At 37.5% G+C, this 17,871-nt stretch overlaps 1 protein-coding gene across 11 annotated transcripts in view; it reads left to right on the top strand.

Moving 5' to 3' along the window:
• The window catches only part of CHL1 (cell adhesion molecule L1 like), a 234,451-nt gene extending 220,579 nt beyond the window's left edge, over nt 1-13,872 (top strand). For 9 of the 11 annotated variants that reach the window (XM_067542581.1, XM_067542657.1, XM_067542590.1 and 6 more), the window contains 3 exons: nt 666-797; nt 3,448-3,520; nt 7,472-13,872. In XM_067542581.1, coding sequence (XP_067398682.1) covers nt 666-797; nt 3,448-3,520; nt 7,472-7,688 — 422 coding nt within the window. In that variant the 3' untranslated portion in view covers nt 7,689-13,872. Of the gene's footprint in view, nt 1-665; nt 798-3,447; nt 3,521-3,624; nt 4,616-5,412; nt 7,447-7,471 lie in introns of those variants that run through there. The other 2 variants (XM_067542676.1, XM_067542667.1) reach the window with 2 other exon arrangements.
• Nucleotides 13,873-17,871: the final 3,999 nt, after the last annotated feature.

The raw sequence follows: 17,871 nt of genomic DNA on the forward strand, positions 1-17,871 counted from the left end.
TATTTTATTTTTAATTTTAAAGAAATAATGACATCATATATTACGTTGTGCAATGAAAGTATAACATAGTTAGATACTGAAACCTTTAGCCTCTTTTTGCCATTGACTTCAATAGGAGCAGAAATGAGTCCATAGTGTTAAATTCAGCCTTGTATTTTACCTTCCTATTAGTAAATAATGACAGACTTTTCCAATACGTATTATTTACAGGTCTTAGCTACTATGTCACTTTAATAGGGTAGGTGCTGTTACGTTTTACATCTTAAATGTGGCTAGCTGAGCAGTTTGCATGTATCCTAAACACTTTTAACTCTATTTCTGTCGCAAAACTGCTTGCATGAGAGGCTTATCAATATTCTGTCCAACTTTTCTATTTGACATTAATCCTCTAAATCAAATACTCCTTTGGAATTACTTATATATATTGTGTTGCAGACACTTTATTTCCCTTAAATGTGAACATTGTTCCCCGTACCTATTATTTCTGTCCTGGTTTTTGGATTTTTTTAAAAATTGAAAATGCTAGACTGAAATCAATAAAGTAGTAAGTAGCGATAGTTTGGTTCAATTCGGGTTCAGTTCAGAAAACATTAAATGCTCTTTTCATGGTTTGGATATTTTGTTTTCCTCTCGTTAAATATTTTTACTTCTCTCCTTTTACAAAGCTTATGCTGGCATTTATGAGGGAATTTCCACCCAAGGCTGGTTTATTGGCCTGATGTGTGCCGTCGCTTTGCTTACCTTATTGCTGCTAACTATGTGCTTTGTCAAAAGAAACAAAGGAGGAAAATACTCAGGTAAATGACACGGTTCCTTTTTGAGATATTTATATAATAGCAGTCATTCTTCACACGAATAACCTCTTATGTAAGTGGAAATACCTCCATTTTTTGCCTTCCGTCCCCAAAGGCTGAACTTATACAAACTGAAATAAACAATTCGTATTTGCAGCTTTCAATAAACATAACATTGAGCAAATGTAAATCGACATGAGCAAATCTGTACTCGACAGATGAGATTCTGTGCGCCACGTGTAAGCGGTGCTGCACAAAGCACTTACCCCATGGGAGGAGGGGTTCTGATGGCTTTACGCCACCTTTGAACCTTCCGGATCCTGAGCTGCTCCGGGATCCCTCTGTGTAACTGAGATGAGCAGTATCCTCCCCATGCTGCCCTTCGTGCTGCAGTGGTGCCCAGAATCTCCATGGTGCTGCACGATGGGGGTCTTTGGGAAGCAGATTTATGGCTGCTCTCTACTAATTGCACTGGGGTATCTCCAAAGCAGCACCAGGGGTTTTAGGGAGCTTTTACACCACTCTGGCCCTTTTATGTGGTGAAAGTGGGGATCTCACCCAAAGGATCTTCACATTCCTGGTCAATTTTTTTGCTCTCTTCTCAATCTTATCACTGGTTAACATCTGAATAACTTTTCTCTGCTTAGAAAGACCGGGGGTTTTATGCCCCCAAGAGACCCTGTGAGTTTCATTGTTTTCATTAGTGAAGCCATTTTACATGTGATTCAGAAAGCAGCTTCTAACAGTGAAGGTCTAGGCCCTGGTCCTGTACCACTGAAGTGAGTGGGGGCACCAAGTTGATCCTCATATTAATAGACGGTCACTTTTCAACCAAGGTCTCACACATGGAAATTTTGAGATTATATTTCGGCAGATCCACCCAGTTGTTAATAATTTGATATCAGTTGTGACTCCTTAAATGTTCTTTGACTAGATCTAGTCCTTGCATTGCTTGAATTGTTTGAGCTGCATAATTAGAAATCTCTGTTCAATTTTTCTCCATATTTCATATTCCAAATACAACAATGGGAATACTAGACATGTGATAAGAGACATGGAAATGAATATTAAGGGTCATGGAAGTTGTAGTATGAGACACTACAATAATTTTAATTATTCCCACAGGCTGTACAATTAAAATGCTACTTGGTGCCCCTTACTCAGGTAGGGTCATAGTTCAGCCCTATATGTTGTTGTTTCACAGTAGTGGTGGTAATATATTTATGATTTCATTGACCACTGTACAGAGGGCCATGCTAACAGACCCAGTTGCAGGACTGGGACATTATTCCCCTTTATTTGGCATTGGTGAGGCTGCATTTGGACTATTGTGTCCAGTTTTGGGCCCCCAACTACAAAAAGGATGTGGACAAGTTGGAGAGAGTCCAGCGGAGGGCAACAAAAATGATTAGGGGGCTGAAGCACAGGACTTGTGAGGAGAGGCTGAGAGAACTAGGGTTGTTTAGTCTGCAAAAGAGAAGAATGAGGGGGGATTTGATAGCAGCCTTTAACTACCTGAAAGGGGGTCCCAGGGAGCATTTAGGCTGTTCTCAATGGTAGTAGATGACAGAACAAGGGGCAATGGTCTCAAGTTGAAGTGGGGGAGGTCTAGGTTGGATATTAGGAAAAAGTTTTTCACTAGGAGGGTGGTGAAGCACTGGAATGGGTTACCTAGGGAGGTGGTGGAATCTCCATCTTTAGAGGTTTTTAAGCTGAGGCTTGACAAAGCCCTGTCTTTATATGATTTAGCTGAGGTTAGTCCTGCTTTGAGCAGGGAGTTGAACTAGATGACCTCCTGACGTCCCTTCCAACGATAATTTTCCTTGATTCTATAACTTGTACACAGACGTGTCAGATTTTTATAAAGGTTCTTAGGTACCTTTCAGTGGAGGTTTGGTACCAAAATTTCTTAAAATATCTTGCCCATATTGACTAGAGCTGCAGATGTTCATTGGACTCAGAGCTTCTCATTAGCCTTTTTTGCATGTGTAGTTACCCGTTTTGTGTACCTAGTTATGATAATTGTGTCCCCACAGTTTTTTCCCAGATCTAACCACAATTACTCTAACCAGGATAAAAGTAATAGAGGCTGTAATATGCCGCTCTGTAGAGCATGTTGATCCTGAGCTGAAATCAGGAAGAAATTTTCCACATGGTATGGTACTGCACAATTAGCTGCGTTACATAGATTTTACACCTTCCTCTGAAACATCCCACATTACCCTCTCATAGAGACAGGATACTTGACTAGATGCACCTTTGCATCTTTTTTTCCACTATGGCAAATTGTATGTTCATATTCCAACTAAATAATGTCATAATGACAAATACATTATACTTCCAGATATAGCCTGAATTGCGCAGGAAAGAAATGTCTTAGTAAAAGAAATTGTAGGAGCTGCATTTTCAAAGCACTGTAGAAGGATTTACCTGCAAAACTCTGACTATAGTCCTTGGGAATTTAGGCAGCTACCCCATTCTACACCTCTTGAAAACATACAGTTCTGTGCAATGCAAAACACCTAGCTAAGGGTATTGCTCTCCATCTGTTGATAATGATTGCAGTTTTCGCACAGAACCTGCCAAAAATAAAAAAATAATATATGAAACTCAAGCGTAGTGAACAGATCTATTCTTTCTTTTATTTGTACAGTGAAAGAAAAGGAGGATTTGCATCCAGATCCTGAAGCTCAATCAATAAAAGATGAGATCTTTGGGGAATATAGGTAAATATGATCTACTATATCAGATTTTTTTTTCAGTATCTTCACAAGTATTTATTTGATGTTTATTGTAGCATGCAAATAACACTATTTTTTCATTTTCAAAGCAAACCCCAGGGGAGTGGATGATAATATGAATGTAAAGATATATCCAGAACACTTTAATCCACCCGAGTTATGACATAGGTAAATTTTGATGGAGTTAGCCCTGTTTTTCCATCTGTTTCTTATTTAGCACCTTTATATATATATATTGAATTGTTTATACTGGGCCTGATCCAAAGTCCACTGAAGTCAATGGAAGGACTCATTGATTCCAATGGGGTTTTGATTGGGCCCTTAGTAACTTGAAGGTTGTTTATTCTGCAAAAAAACAAAAACAAAAAAGCAAACCAGAAAATGGCAAATAAATATTAGTACAGTAGCTTCTGTATAAGAAGTAAAATAATTACACTTGGCTGTATTCAAGACAAATCAGGCTGATTAATTACATTGTGTATTTACATTATGTATGAAAACTACATCCTTGTATGAGCCATATTGGAATACTGGTTATCTAGGTTTCAAAACACAAAAGTTGCTGGCTAAATCCAGTATGTATACTAGATAATTTTCAAAGGATAAGGGTTTTTTCTGCATAATTTCATCTTTATTTAATTTTTAATGCCTTCTAATGGGACAGATTTTTAGAAAGGTAAGTATGTCATGTGGTTAGTAACTTTCACCCCCCAACTCCAGCTTGTATTTTCTAGAAATACAAATAATGTATATACGGGAAAAGAGAGAGAAATATTTTGTATACTAATTAAGAAGAGACAAACTTTGGGGCCAGATACTGATGACCTTATTCAAGCAACATTACTAATAATGTCAGTAATAGTTTGAGCTAAGTAAGGATGGCACAATTAAACTTTTTATGTTACTAGCTTAGAAGCTCAATCTTGGCCCAACAATATGGAAATTCCTTGCAGCATCTACATCCACTTTCCATTTTTCTTTGGTTATTTTTTTCATGATAGATGAAAACATACTCAAGATATCTTTTATATCCCCTGATTCTAATGACCTTGAGTCCCACTGAAGTCAATAAGGTGGGACTGCTTGACGTAAACTAACAGGTTAGTATCTTTTGAGCAACCAACAAAATAGCACCTCCTATGAAGTGCCTACCACCTTCAACACCCACTGAAGTCAATTGCAATCAAAAGTGCTGATCACATCTTGGAGGAGACATTTAACACTTCAGATCATTCATCTGAGAGGAACAAATGCAGAGCCTAATGCCTAATCTGAATATCTGGGTTTGGGACAGTCCAATGGCTGTGGCAGCCTCTATATACCATTTATCTGGAAAAAGAGTGAGAAGACAGTTGGGCTGATGGGACTGCCTGGGCTCCTGGAGCTGCAGTGTGAGGCGATGGCCAGCAGGAAGTGCCATTGCGCTCACAGCTGGAGAGGTAGTGAGGTGAAGTTGTGCACAGGTCACCCAATTTTTATGTGCAACCATGGTAAATCAGATTCATTAGCTGGTTCTCTAATCGGATTCTCTGTCTTGACCATTTTGTGTTTGGATACATATGCACATAAGGTTATTTACTTCAAATCATCATTGGACATGAGCTTCTTTTTAGGAAACAGATATCCTATAGGCCCACATAGACATATTCTGCTGTCAGTTTCCTCATTGTAAAGCCAGTGGAAATCCATTGATTTAGTGAAGTTAGTAGTTTTACACTGGCATAAATGAGAGCAGAATATGTCCCAGTTGCCCAATGGGTCTCAGGGATGCCAGTTAAACATGTAACATCTTGTCTTTGACTAAAAATGCTATTGCTTCTTTGCCCATTTCTAATAGCATAACAATTTTTAGTAATCTTACTTATATCTTGTGGCAGATGAGAAAATTCTGTGATAAACTCCCAGCTTTGTTAAGACAGGAAATGCTGGGCTTTCCAGAATATACGACATCAGGCTCATTGCAAGATCTCATGAGATTTCCCATGCCATTTCTACTGGAATGTCTTAGTCAGAAGATGTCATTTCCTTTAGGACTTCATTGTTTCCAACCTTTATATTGATAAAAGCCTTGCATAGGTCCCTGTAGTAAATTGCCTCTTTCGAATGCTTCTTAGTAATTAGGTGTTGTGTCTTATTTACTAGTTTTGTCATGCCTAATTAAAAGATTTTAATTAATATAGATTAGCATAAATTTGTTAAAAATAGCTTTGCCAAATAACACTAGGTGCCTTTAACATTTCATTGAATTGTTCCTTTATATACATATGTAAATTCAGAGTTTGAGGCTGGAGATGTAACAATGTAACCAATGTGCAGCGAAGCCATGATGCTGGTAGGATCCACTAGATAAGATCTTATGCTTTTCCATCAAGTCAATACGACTTCCCTCTGATACACATAGGGTTGGCTCCATCATTTTATAAAGACAGAGCTAGTTGAAAAATGGAACAGATCTTTCTTGAAAAATGTTGCAAAATAATTGCCCCCTTTTTTCCTGGAAAAATTGGGATATCTTTCAACCAGCTCTGCTACAAAGGTAATAGCCTAGATCTGTGGGCTACTCAGGGTGCATTTGGCACAAATCCAGAGTCTGGGGACAAAGGTGGCATTAAGACACGTTTGCAGCTCCCTAATCCTGAGGTGTAGCTGAAGAGTGAGCATCCAGCCAACACAAGGATCATATCAGCAGCTGGGGATCAGCCATACACAGAAGTAATCCAGCCACAAACCATACAAGGGAAGGATCAGTTGTGAATTAAATGCAAAGCCAGAGCAGCCAAAAGAAGATTTGGAGAATCTTCCCGAGTAACTCTAGAGAAAAGGAAATGACGGGCTCTTTGTCCTGGTACAAAAGAGTGAGGTTTGTGACTGATATTTCAAAGAAATGACTCAAGAGCCACTCACATTATGGCATGTGCAATAACAGCAATTGCATGTACAGACTGGTGTTTGGGGCACACAACTGTCCACAGTCCTATCTGTTTGTGCTTACAAATTATCCACTTTATGTCATTCTGTGCCCCTGAATGGGTCATCAGCCCTGAAGTCAAAACTGGCACTTCTGGGTCTGAAAGCAAAAGAGATCCAGCTCGGTTACCCAAGGCTGTAGCAGGCTCATCAGCTCCTATTATGTGGCCCAGTTGTCCCCTATTAGGAAGAGAGTGTTACACTGAGTTGATGTGGATTATTATGGAGAAACGGAGATTAGATAGATAGATATGCACAAATATATTTTTATTTATTTGTTACTCAGAATAAATACAAGTGCCCACCCACAGGCTCCCAGCACCATGCTGATCATTTAAAGTTACAAAAGCAAAGTGCTCACTCTTTCTACCAAGCAGCAGGAAACAATAAAATACCAACCCCCTCTACATGTCAGTCTCAATCCACCTACTCCCCTTCAAAGGCCAGGTGAAGCAAATGGACCCTTTGCTTTGGGCAATACAAATGGCTGTTTGCTTTGTAAAATCAGATTCTTTATGCCTCTCTTTAAGGTACAAAATAAAATACAATGATAAACCGCTAGAGCTGATTTTCAGCTTTTCCTCTTTTCCCCTTTCTCTTCTGTTTGTCCCTTCCTCCACCCATGCCTCCATTTTCAATGGCAAAGGAGGAAAAAAAAACTGTTTATAATCCATTCTTTTCAGTAATGTTTGGATTTTTGTTTTATTTTGTTTTTTTGACCTGCTCCATTAAACTCAAAATTACCAAAAATGCAAACAATGTACAGAGCAGTGTGCCTCACATCTATTGACTTGATTTGGAGTCAGGTGAATAGTGTGCTGTGTGCAATGTTCTGAAACTGTATTCCAACTCGAATGTATCTCATTCCCTCTTCCCTCTGTATATCTATTTATTTGATAAAGGAAATGAACAATTACTGTGTTTGTAATACAAAGCTAGATTTTGGGAAGATTTTTCTTTATTTCATAGTGACAGCGATGAGAAGCCACTCAAAGGCAGCCTCCGGTCACTTAACGGAGACATTAAAGCTACGGAAAGTGCTGATAGCTTGGTAGATTATGGAGAAGGGGACCAAGGGATGTTTAATGAAGACGGTTCATTTATTGGCGCTTACACTGGATCTAAGGAAAAAGGATCAGTCGAAAGCACTGGAAGTTCTACAGCAACTTTTCCTCTCCATGCATAAAATATTAATATAAATGATTAATTTCAAATTGCCATATTTATCTTTACTAGTAATCAGCTATTACCATATGTGATCAGAAGTAGGTTGCAGAATGAGTCAGTCAGGACCCCAACTTCCAGCTAATATGGGAATTAGTCACTGCTATCAAAAGATGATTTTTGAGATTCTTCAGTCTTGATTATTGAGGTGTTTTCATTTTCTAAAGAACAGGTGAATAATACTCTCACATACAATATATACCACTCAGTCTGACCAGAACCACAGCTTCTCAGTGTTACATATGTATATAGAAACTTGCTACCCTATATGTTTCTCGATATAACTTTCTCTTTCTTGTATGCTTTGTCACTTTGTATATACATTTACATTGAGTATTCCCTAATATATAATGACCTTAGCATTGTGGAGGTCAGAAGGTAGTTGGGGGGAGGGGTGGGTCAGGGCAGTTACTTTAAAAATTAACACCAAGAAAAAAATATTTGAAAAAAGTAGAGAAATACGTTCCATATATTATTTAATTTTTATGAAGAAAAAGAAAGTCTGTTTAAGTAATTCTAGAATTAGTGGCTAGAGCTGATTGCAATTACTTAGAGATGCAACTTTATTCCAAAAGTAATTTGATCTCAAACTTACTCTCAAAAGAAGCAGGTTCTGATCTGGTATCTATATCTTCTCTCCAGTAGCTGTCACTCTTTCCTCAAACAACTTCAGTTAAACTAGCTTTCTTCTGGCGGAGGTTAATGGGGCTCACCCTACAGCTATTGTATGTGTCAAGGAAGCAGGATAAGGTCTTTAGACTACTAAAAAAGGCTACCTGAATTTGACTCCTAAAATCCTTGAAAGCTGCATTTCTAAGCAAACTGCTTTTTGTCTGCCTTCTGTCTGTATATTTGTATGCTGCCATACATTTCACAAATGCACTGTACATATTATTTGCAGTGGTGTTGTAGCCAAGTTGGTTCCAGGTTACGAGAGACACAAGGTGGGTGAGGTGATATCTTTTTTTTCGTACCAGCTTCTGTTGGTGAATGAGACCAGCTTTTGAGTTACACACAGTTCTTCAGAAGAAGAAGTTGGTCCAATAAAAGATATTACCTCACCCGTATTGTCTCTCTTGTACATATTATGTTAATATTTACACACCTGAAAATACAGCCTGGTTTTAATTTGAAGTGAGAAATGATCCTAGCGTGAGTCTGTAGTGCAATGTAATAATAGAGAGAGAGGCTCTTTTCATTCAAAACTTCAACCAGCAAGCTCAATTTTCAAAATAGAATAAGTTGGGTATAAAACATTCATATTAATTTTTTCCTCTTTCTTTTTTATGATACTTCAAAATCATTATTTCTCTCTCCAAAAAATAAACCCTGAATATTTAGGGTTTTTTAAAATTTTATTTTCACATCCTGAATTTTAAAAAATGGATTACAGTAGAGTTTCTTTTATATATGGTTTACTGAACAAGAATTAAAATTCCCAGGAGAGCTGTTCCTTTCTTTGTTACTCATTTCCATTACAAACTCAGCAAAGCTGCACCGTTCACTTTTTGGCCTATTTATATTTGGGATCCCAATGATTTAAATTTTTTTGTATTTTGAGAAGTTCCTTGCTAACTTCAGTACAGTGCAAATGTTACTTGCAGTTCTACATTGCTCTTTTTAAGTGGTTTTAGCTGCAATTACAATACGTTTCAACAATTGTCAGGAGGCGATTTCTTACTATATAAAGGCTAATTCCTGCAAAATCTTTTATGCACAAGTAGTCCTTAGGCAAATAGATCCATTGATTTCATTGCAAGTACTTCAATGGAAATATTAGTGTAAGTAAAGACTACTCACATGAGTAAGGGTTTGCAGGATCAGATCCAGAATTACAACTTTATGAGCTGCACTGGTGCACGTTGTTAAATAGTTATAACACTGGATTTAATGTTATGCAATAACTAAGGAACCAGATTTTCCAAAGAGCTAAACTCATGCACCTAAAGGAAGGAGCTAAAGTTCAAAAGTGCTTAACAACCATTGTAAACAATGGTTGGGAGCTCAATCCTTTTGAAAACCTGTCCCTAAATCTTTTATCTTAGTTCACACAACCCTTTCTACCATCCGTTTGGAATAAAGGCCAGTGGGACTACTTATATGTGGCTAGTGTGAGCATGATGTGGTCCTCGGTTGAAATGGCTCACCATCCTGTGTTACTAACACATTAGATCCCTAAAATTGGGAGAATTTGACAAATTTCTCATTATTTATACTGGTTGTTTACTTTATACAGTTAATTCAACTGAATCGCTGCAGAGGGACTGGTCATCTTAAAAATAAGATTTTCAGACACAGGCGAGCTGGCAGGAAACTGAAACTTTACACCCTGCCCCCAGTCACATAAGCTGACTTTTTTCAGGACTCCAAGGTCAAATTACCCGTTCCATGCCAGGATGAATGTCTGCTGACGTTAGTGCATGAGAACCTGAAAGTGAAATAGCCTGAGAACCAGCCAGACCTGTGATGACTTTGTTTACAATGTTCACTTTGTTGCTAGTCTGTTTCATTTCAGGGTGCTTTGCACTGGCACATGACTGTAATGTTTGGTGTACAGGGGAAGGTTTCCTTGCTTTCTCAGTTATTTCCCCTGGATGTTAAAAAAAACAAAAAAACAATTGAAATTTTTCTGTTGCCTGGGTTTTGTTAAACATTAAATGTAGTCTCTTCGTCTTATCTCTTCCCATCCTGTAAAGAAACTCTTAATAGGACAGGGAGAACTCCGGGTTAGCCTTACCCAACAGCTGGAGTAATAAGTCCCCAAACACCACTGCTCCCATCCCCAAACTTCTAGCCTTTCTAGTTTGTTCTTTAATGGTCCATTGAGTAGCCAGAACCTCTCCTTTTCTCCCCTACTGATGTGCCAGCTTCTGTAGGTGGCACAGAATCCACAGAGAGAAATGAGATTGGTGGAGGGAGGAAAGGAAGGAAAGGTCCAGGCTAGGGAGTTACAGTGCATTAGGTAAGAGCTCAATTACAGGGGTCTGCCCCCTCCGTCTGCTTCCCATAGCTGCTAAACAACTCCCCAGCGCAAAGGGTTTGGATAGGGGAAAACTTAGCCACTGCCATCTGAAACTTCTAAAGGCTGATCACACGTTAGACATTATATGACACATTAAAAATCAACCAAGATGTGCATTTTTCTTGCAGTTAGAGGCTGTTCAGTTTAACTGGAGTCCTTGTCCCAGAAACATGTATGTTAAACAGACCAAAATTTCAAACCATGTTTGAGGGGCATCCTCTTAGCAATGAATAAACATCCTGTGCTCTCATCTGCAGCTTAGATTTGCTTACAACATTCCTATGATGTGCTACTCATATGTGCCAGTAGGAGTGTTTTTTCTATTGTTTTTTTCTTTTCATTCAGACTCCTAAATCTTCATGTTAGTCTTTCATTATGCCTCAGGGCCTAAAAATCACACTGTCACAGAAAGATGTGCAATGGAATTTTTAAAATGCGCACTGACTTTTTAGAAATCTGCCTAATGAATACTAAACAAATGTCTGAAATTCCCAGAGATTCTTCTCTGTAGCCAGCTCCATTCTCTTTCTCGAGTGATTCTTTTCCAGCAGGGATTTTTTTAAAGGTGCTGTTATGTCTACTGTATATCCTGCAATGTGCAGAAGATTAAAACATGCTTCCAAAAGAGATGTCATTTTAAAAGCAAAACAGCAGAACAGTTTATGCTTTTTGAGCAAAATTTTTCTTTCATTCATCATAGGACAGTTGCATTCATTTCAATGGGTTTTAGTGTAAATGAGAGGAAAATTTTGACACGTTGAATTTAAAGTATTAGCACCATAAATCTACTATCATAATTAATAGAGCAGGTATTTTGAAGTATTTATTACTGTTATTTTGCAGTAGTGCTTGAAATTCCTTTAATCAAATAATATTTTGGAAATCTGTAATGATTTCTTTCATTTGCTTACATACAAAAAAGGTGGGACGAGGTTACCGGATCCATGTGATGGGCCTCAGGAAAATGAAGGGATTACTATGAGCCTGGATCAGTTCTTCTCCCTTTAGAGGATGGGAAGAGATCAGATGAAGAGACTAAATTTAATGTTTACAAAACCCAATGCAATAGAAAAATTTCAATTTTTTTTTTTTTTTTTGGTTTTCTTGCTTCAGGAGATGAGGGAAACTCCTTCCCCATATGGTACTCCTTGGGGAAGCAGAGGTGAAGGGATTTTAGAAGAGACAACAGCTTGGCTCTCTCCCTCCTCACTCCTGTTCTGTTGTCTACTGCTGCTGCTGCTGCTTTGGTGGTGGCATGAGATCAGGATGTTAATGTTAATTCTATTATTACTTTGGCATGCTGTCAACATTTTACTGACAGAAGGGTAATGGTGATTTTCAGAAGCTTATATCTCAGCCACATCTGAATGGAATTTCATGGGACAAAGAAAAGGCACTTTCTCCCTGATGAATTCCAAAGGCCCACTTTAAACAATGGAGGTGATAGAGTTTCTCAAAGAAAAGATTGCAAAATTCTTTTATAATGAAAATTCTTAGGTAACTAAAATATAAGGGGTCACTGGTAATAGGGACTAAATGCTTTACTCATATTAGGTATTCCTGGCTTCCCTAAATAATCCCATTTACTTCAATCGGAGAACTCATGGAGCAGAGCCCACTCAACGTGGGTAAGGATATTGGAATATGGCCCTAGTGTATTAGAGTAATAAATTTGAAAAAGTGCACAATCCATCCCACAAATAAAGCTTGCACAATGTAGTATTCTCATGAAGGAACTCCTCCAATTTAATCTCTGTGAGCTCAAAGGCACAAAATCCAAAGGTGTTTATGCATTTTAAAAACCATATTCCCAACTCTGTGCACTCTCCTACTGACATCAATGAGATTCCACAGGATTGCTACTGGATCCCAATACACTATAAGTGTCTTGGCCATGTGTCTGCTCCCAGTTACGACAATATAAAAGCTCCCACTGCCTTCAACAAGAGCAGAATTAGGTTCTAAATCAGAAAGTTCTTTTGTCCTATGAATAAATCAGTATATAAGGAATGTAGCCTATAGGACTGGAAAGGACTGCCTGTGTCATGGAGTCCGACAACCCCATCATATAACCTTGTTCATAAATTTATTAAAATGAATTAGGCTGTTGAGTATATATAATAGAAAAAGTATATATAACAAGAAATCATACCTTCTGTTGGTCAACATACCTACATAATGCAATGGTTCTATGATTTGTCATTTTGTTATGGCCTGATCGTACAAACCCTTATAAGTACCCCTTATTCAGATGAGTACTCTCATCTCCTATTAACTTAATGGGACAAACCATGTGAGCCAATGATTCTCGTGTAAATAAAAGTTTGCAGGATCAGAATTTTTTTCCAAGTGAATAAATAAAAATGAAGGGGGTGGATCCTTCCAGTACAAAAAGGCTTTTGACAATAATTTTACAAGTAGCTTTAGAAAACAGTGTTAGTTAATTGAGTACTTTTATGCTAATCCTTGTATAAATCGGAAGGGTCATTTCATTGTAGTCTCAATCATGCAGTCATAGTTATACAAATAAATAGGATATTTAGACTATGTTGTACAGAGTGTATCTGTATTATTTTACATAACAACCATGTAAGAAGAGATAAATTGAAGAGAAATCATTGTTAGGGCTTGCTGGCAGAAATTCCATTAACTTGACAAAAGATCATGTCCCCAAAAGCATCTTTTTTAATGTTTAGTGTTTCAGAATAAAGCCTATACATAATGTTTTCCATTTGATCTCCTGACTATTGGTACATGTTTACACTTCAGCACCATATCTTTCATATAAAAGTTTTGAGTATTATATCAAGCTTTGTAATCTGCAGTCGTTTTTCATGCAGGAACCAATATGTGGGTATGAGCCAAAGTATACTGTATTTTTTATTTTACACAAGATATTTTGTTACTTCATATAAAAGATCAAGACAAATGTGGTACTAAGTTCACACCATTACTTTTTTTACTGGATGAATGTTAATGTAAATTTATTAAGGTTTAGAGAAACGTGTTTGTACTGTAGTTGCTGTTTGTATCATGCCTATGTACATGTATGGTTTTAAAAGATATTTTCATTATACATGGAATTCAACTTTGCTAATAAAAGTTTGACTTGATGTACTCTTCAAAAGCCTGACTTGTGATCAACACATTTATTTTTTTGCTCTTAAATTTCTTTTTCAGGAGTTTTGTTTTGATTTTAAATTGAGGCCCGATCCTCAGCTGGAGTCAAGTGATGTAGTTATATTGGCTTCAGAGGAGCAAATTATACCAGCTGAGGACCAGGCCGTAAAAGTCTATTGAATTTACATATTTGAACATATGCATCCAAGCCAGGGAAAACAACAAATGTCTTAACGAGGTAAATACAAAGTCATAACTGCACCTTACGTTTCCTGCACATAGTAGGACATTATAAATGTACTGTAAATACTAGAATTAGGTAAAAGAAAATGTGATTAGTGTTCTCAAAAGCCTTGAAAATGAAGTGACTGAAGTGCCATGTGGTTTGGGGAGATAAAACCCATTCATTCCTAGATTCCAGCACACAAGCCAACATTTCTGTCTTTCCACATTGGGCCTCATTCCTAGAGGTGTTTAATAGCTGCATTTCCCATTGATCTCAGAGGTGAGCTAATCAAAATTGGAGATGCACCTAAACCAGAAAAAAACATATCTATTCACTCCTGTACTTTAATGGGCTCACTTAATTCATAATGCAACCCAGGAATGGCTTCCACAGGCAAAGTATTGAGATTATTAATTGTCACATATATATCTTAATCATTTTCATGTATCAAGTAACCAAAGTTATATGTCCATCAAAGCACTTATAAACTTCACAAAGTGGTGAGCAAAATATTCAGAAATGTAATTTTACCCATCACAGAAATGCGTTCATCTCTAGTATGAAATAATATAGTTGTTTAACAGAACATATCAGACCTACACAAGGAAGAAAAGAATACTTTATCCAGTCAGACCTGGTGGAATAGAGGTAGGCAGAATGCGTCACATTCCACAGTGCTTAAACAAGGTTCACTAGGATCATGCACATGCACAAATATTTCTGTAAATGTTTCCAAAGAAATTTGAATATCGAGTCCACAAGACAGCTAAAAATTCTAACTTACATCTTTGTACCCTTTAATCAGGAAGAAACCTAGATATTCTAAAATCTGAGATCCTTATACAAAGCCAAATAAAATTAATGCTCTTTCTTTGCAAAACAGGACAGGAAGACTTGAATGCCCAAAGTATTTTAGATATTTAGGTATCTCCTAACAAGAGAAATCAGGGAAAATATTCTAAAATTTCCCAGGTCTGATTGTCTCCTGTTCTGAATTACTCCATAAAGTTACCCCCTCCTATTCTTTAAAGATTCAGTGCCCAGTGGTTTCTTCAGATATTCCTTCTCAAAGAGGATAGATTACCCAATCCAAGGACAAATAATTTACTACATGACCTGAAATCTGAGTAGATAATTACACACCTTGAATAGCAAATTCCAAATAGCAGATAGGCAAAAGAGTACTAATTACTAACAGTTGGCAAAAATCTCATTGACTCTAATATTAATGCAAAACCTATTTGTCAAACAATTACAAATAATAAACCAATTAATTAAAAAAATCTGTTCATGAACAATGACAGATCTAATGCCCAAATTTGATTAATAAATTGCTTACAACAAATACTCACTGGCTTTAGTCTCCTGGATAGTCATCATACTATTTTAAGATAGTATTCTACACATGAATCTGTTATGAATTTATTGGTTCGGTGAAAGCAAAATTCTCACTTGTTATTTTTTCCCCACTGGATTTTCAGCTACTTCACTTCAACAGGAGGAATTCAGGAGTTTTCTAACATTTTCCAGCTGCATAAATGCAGAGAGCCTTCAATGCAAATATGAATACAGCTAGGAATATAACAACTGGTGTTGTTAACCTTTCAGGAAGGTATCAAGGACATTCAAAGTTTTGTTATTATTATTCATATTCCAATATAATGAGACTTACACTTTTTTCAATACCATAATAGAGAGGAAAAGCCTTACAATCATGTGCTCCAGTGGAGTGAGAATAAAGATGCAACTGCCACCCTCAGATGCATAAGTTACAGATTTCGATTCACTGCAATCCACCGACGCCATACCTGGAGGTCCTTAGCACAAATTGAAGGAGAAAGGGGAGGAGAAACATATTTTTATTAGCTTTTTTTTTTTTTAAGTTCAGAGTAGACAGAGTGGCAACCTATTAAATTGAATTAGAGCATGATATCTCAATTCCCTCAATGTTCTGTATGGCCAGGCTAAAACAACCTCAACAATCTTATTTCTAATGTTCAGCATATTCTTTCTATTGCTCTGTATTTCAATAAAATTTCACCTCTCCTGGCCACTGCCATTTGCTGATAGTCTTAAAATGAAGCTCATTCTGAAAAACTGTCCATCATGGGATGAAAAATGTCACCAAGCCATTGGGATGGATCCTAGTCTCCCTGAATAGGCAAGCTCCTCAGGTTTTTTAATCAAACTTCAGTTAGTCTTGTGCTGTTCTTGCTTTATACCAATAGCCAGGACCAGAGCTGGAGTAAATGGATCTACATGAATTTACACCAGCTAAGAATCTAGTCCAATAAGCACTCACATGAAGATATGTATACTAATTGAAATCTATGATGAAATTTGTTCCATTTGATTAATAGCCATCATGTGCTATATAATTAAATATATGTGAAATACTTCCTTTGAGTATAAACAGACTGGTGTTTGCTGTGAATCTGATAAAAGACAGAATTTTGAACAGCACCCACTCTCTCCTTCATCTCCCTATGCTTAATACCAGCCAGAAAACAGCAAGGTCTGCTACAGAAATTGTAAAAGTTGCATGCAGTGTTGTAGTTTGCTATAACACCCATTTCATTTCAACTCCAAGCAAAAAAATCATGCATTCAAATGTAGACAGCTATTCAAGGTCAGGAAGGGATTGCCAGAACCAGATCTCAGTTATCTAAGAAAGACAGGAAGAGACGGCCACAGCCACTGATTAAATAAATTCTGTGCTGTAGATATAGCATATATCAAGAAGCAAAGCAATGCAAAATAACTATACAAAGAACAAACACAAAGCACAATGCTAAATAAGATGCTAACCACTTATGCATGTTCTTAACTGTATTCATGTGAGTATTCATTGAATTCACTGGAACTTTTCATATGTTTGTTTGCACAATTGGGGCCTATGTCAGGATTCTCTTCTGTGTATTTTGTTTACATGGACCCATCATAAACAGTCTAGGGTTTATTATTTTCCTCACTTACAATGTAGAAAGCCAGGAAAGGGCAGTGAATGCCAGTGCTGAAATATCATTGAGTGGGGATATAAAAGTCAATTGTAGCAAAGCTATGGAAACAACACGCTTGTGTGGCAAAGGAGCTGGAGATGGAAGTAAGAAGATTCAAGTTAAGAATCTCTTACTCTGCTAAGCAGTTACTCAGACAAGCACCACATTGAAGACAGTGAGATTCCTCGTGTGTCTCATGATCTGGCTCTTAAATAAAAAGCCTGGAGTTTTTCTGTGTGTTCTCCCATGGTTTAATCACACATGGATGGCGTGAGTCCCAACAGTTAACAGATGTTTATATTTATTTTATCTTATTTTGTAGAGTCATATTGGTTTTCTGTAGTTGGGGGGGGAAGGGGTGGCAGATAGGGAACTGTGGGGAGGTGAGTAACCAAATCAAGTGGCTCTTCAGGAAAGAATAACAATGAAAGTCAAGGAAGCTCTGAAGAACTCTGTGTAGCTCAAAAGTTTGTCGCTTTCACCAGCAGCAGTTGGGCCAATAAAAGATATTACCTCACCACCTTGTCTCTCAATTAAACAATCATTCCTATCAGATGCACAAGCTTTAAACACAGCAGCTTTGTGGACTGATGTTCTCTTTTAGTGTGGCTCTCAGGAAACGAAGATGGGGAGATTGTGACTGATCCTGGTGTGCGTGGCAGAGTCAAGGAAGGTGAGGGCATGTGGATGCCTCCTCTTGGCACACCTGTGCAAAGACAGATCATATTTGCATTCAGGCACTGAAGGTAATGAAGGGACTGCTCCCGCCACGCTCCAC

The sequence above is a fragment of the Emydura macquarii genome, unplaced genomic scaffold (genome assembly GCF_026122565.2).
Source record: "Emydura macquarii macquarii isolate MOO-44397 ecotype Brisbane River unplaced genomic scaffold, CSIRO-AGI_Emac_v2 contig_71, whole genome shotgun sequence".
Classification (NCBI taxonomy): Eukaryota; Metazoa; Chordata; order Testudines; family Chelidae; genus Emydura; species Emydura macquarii.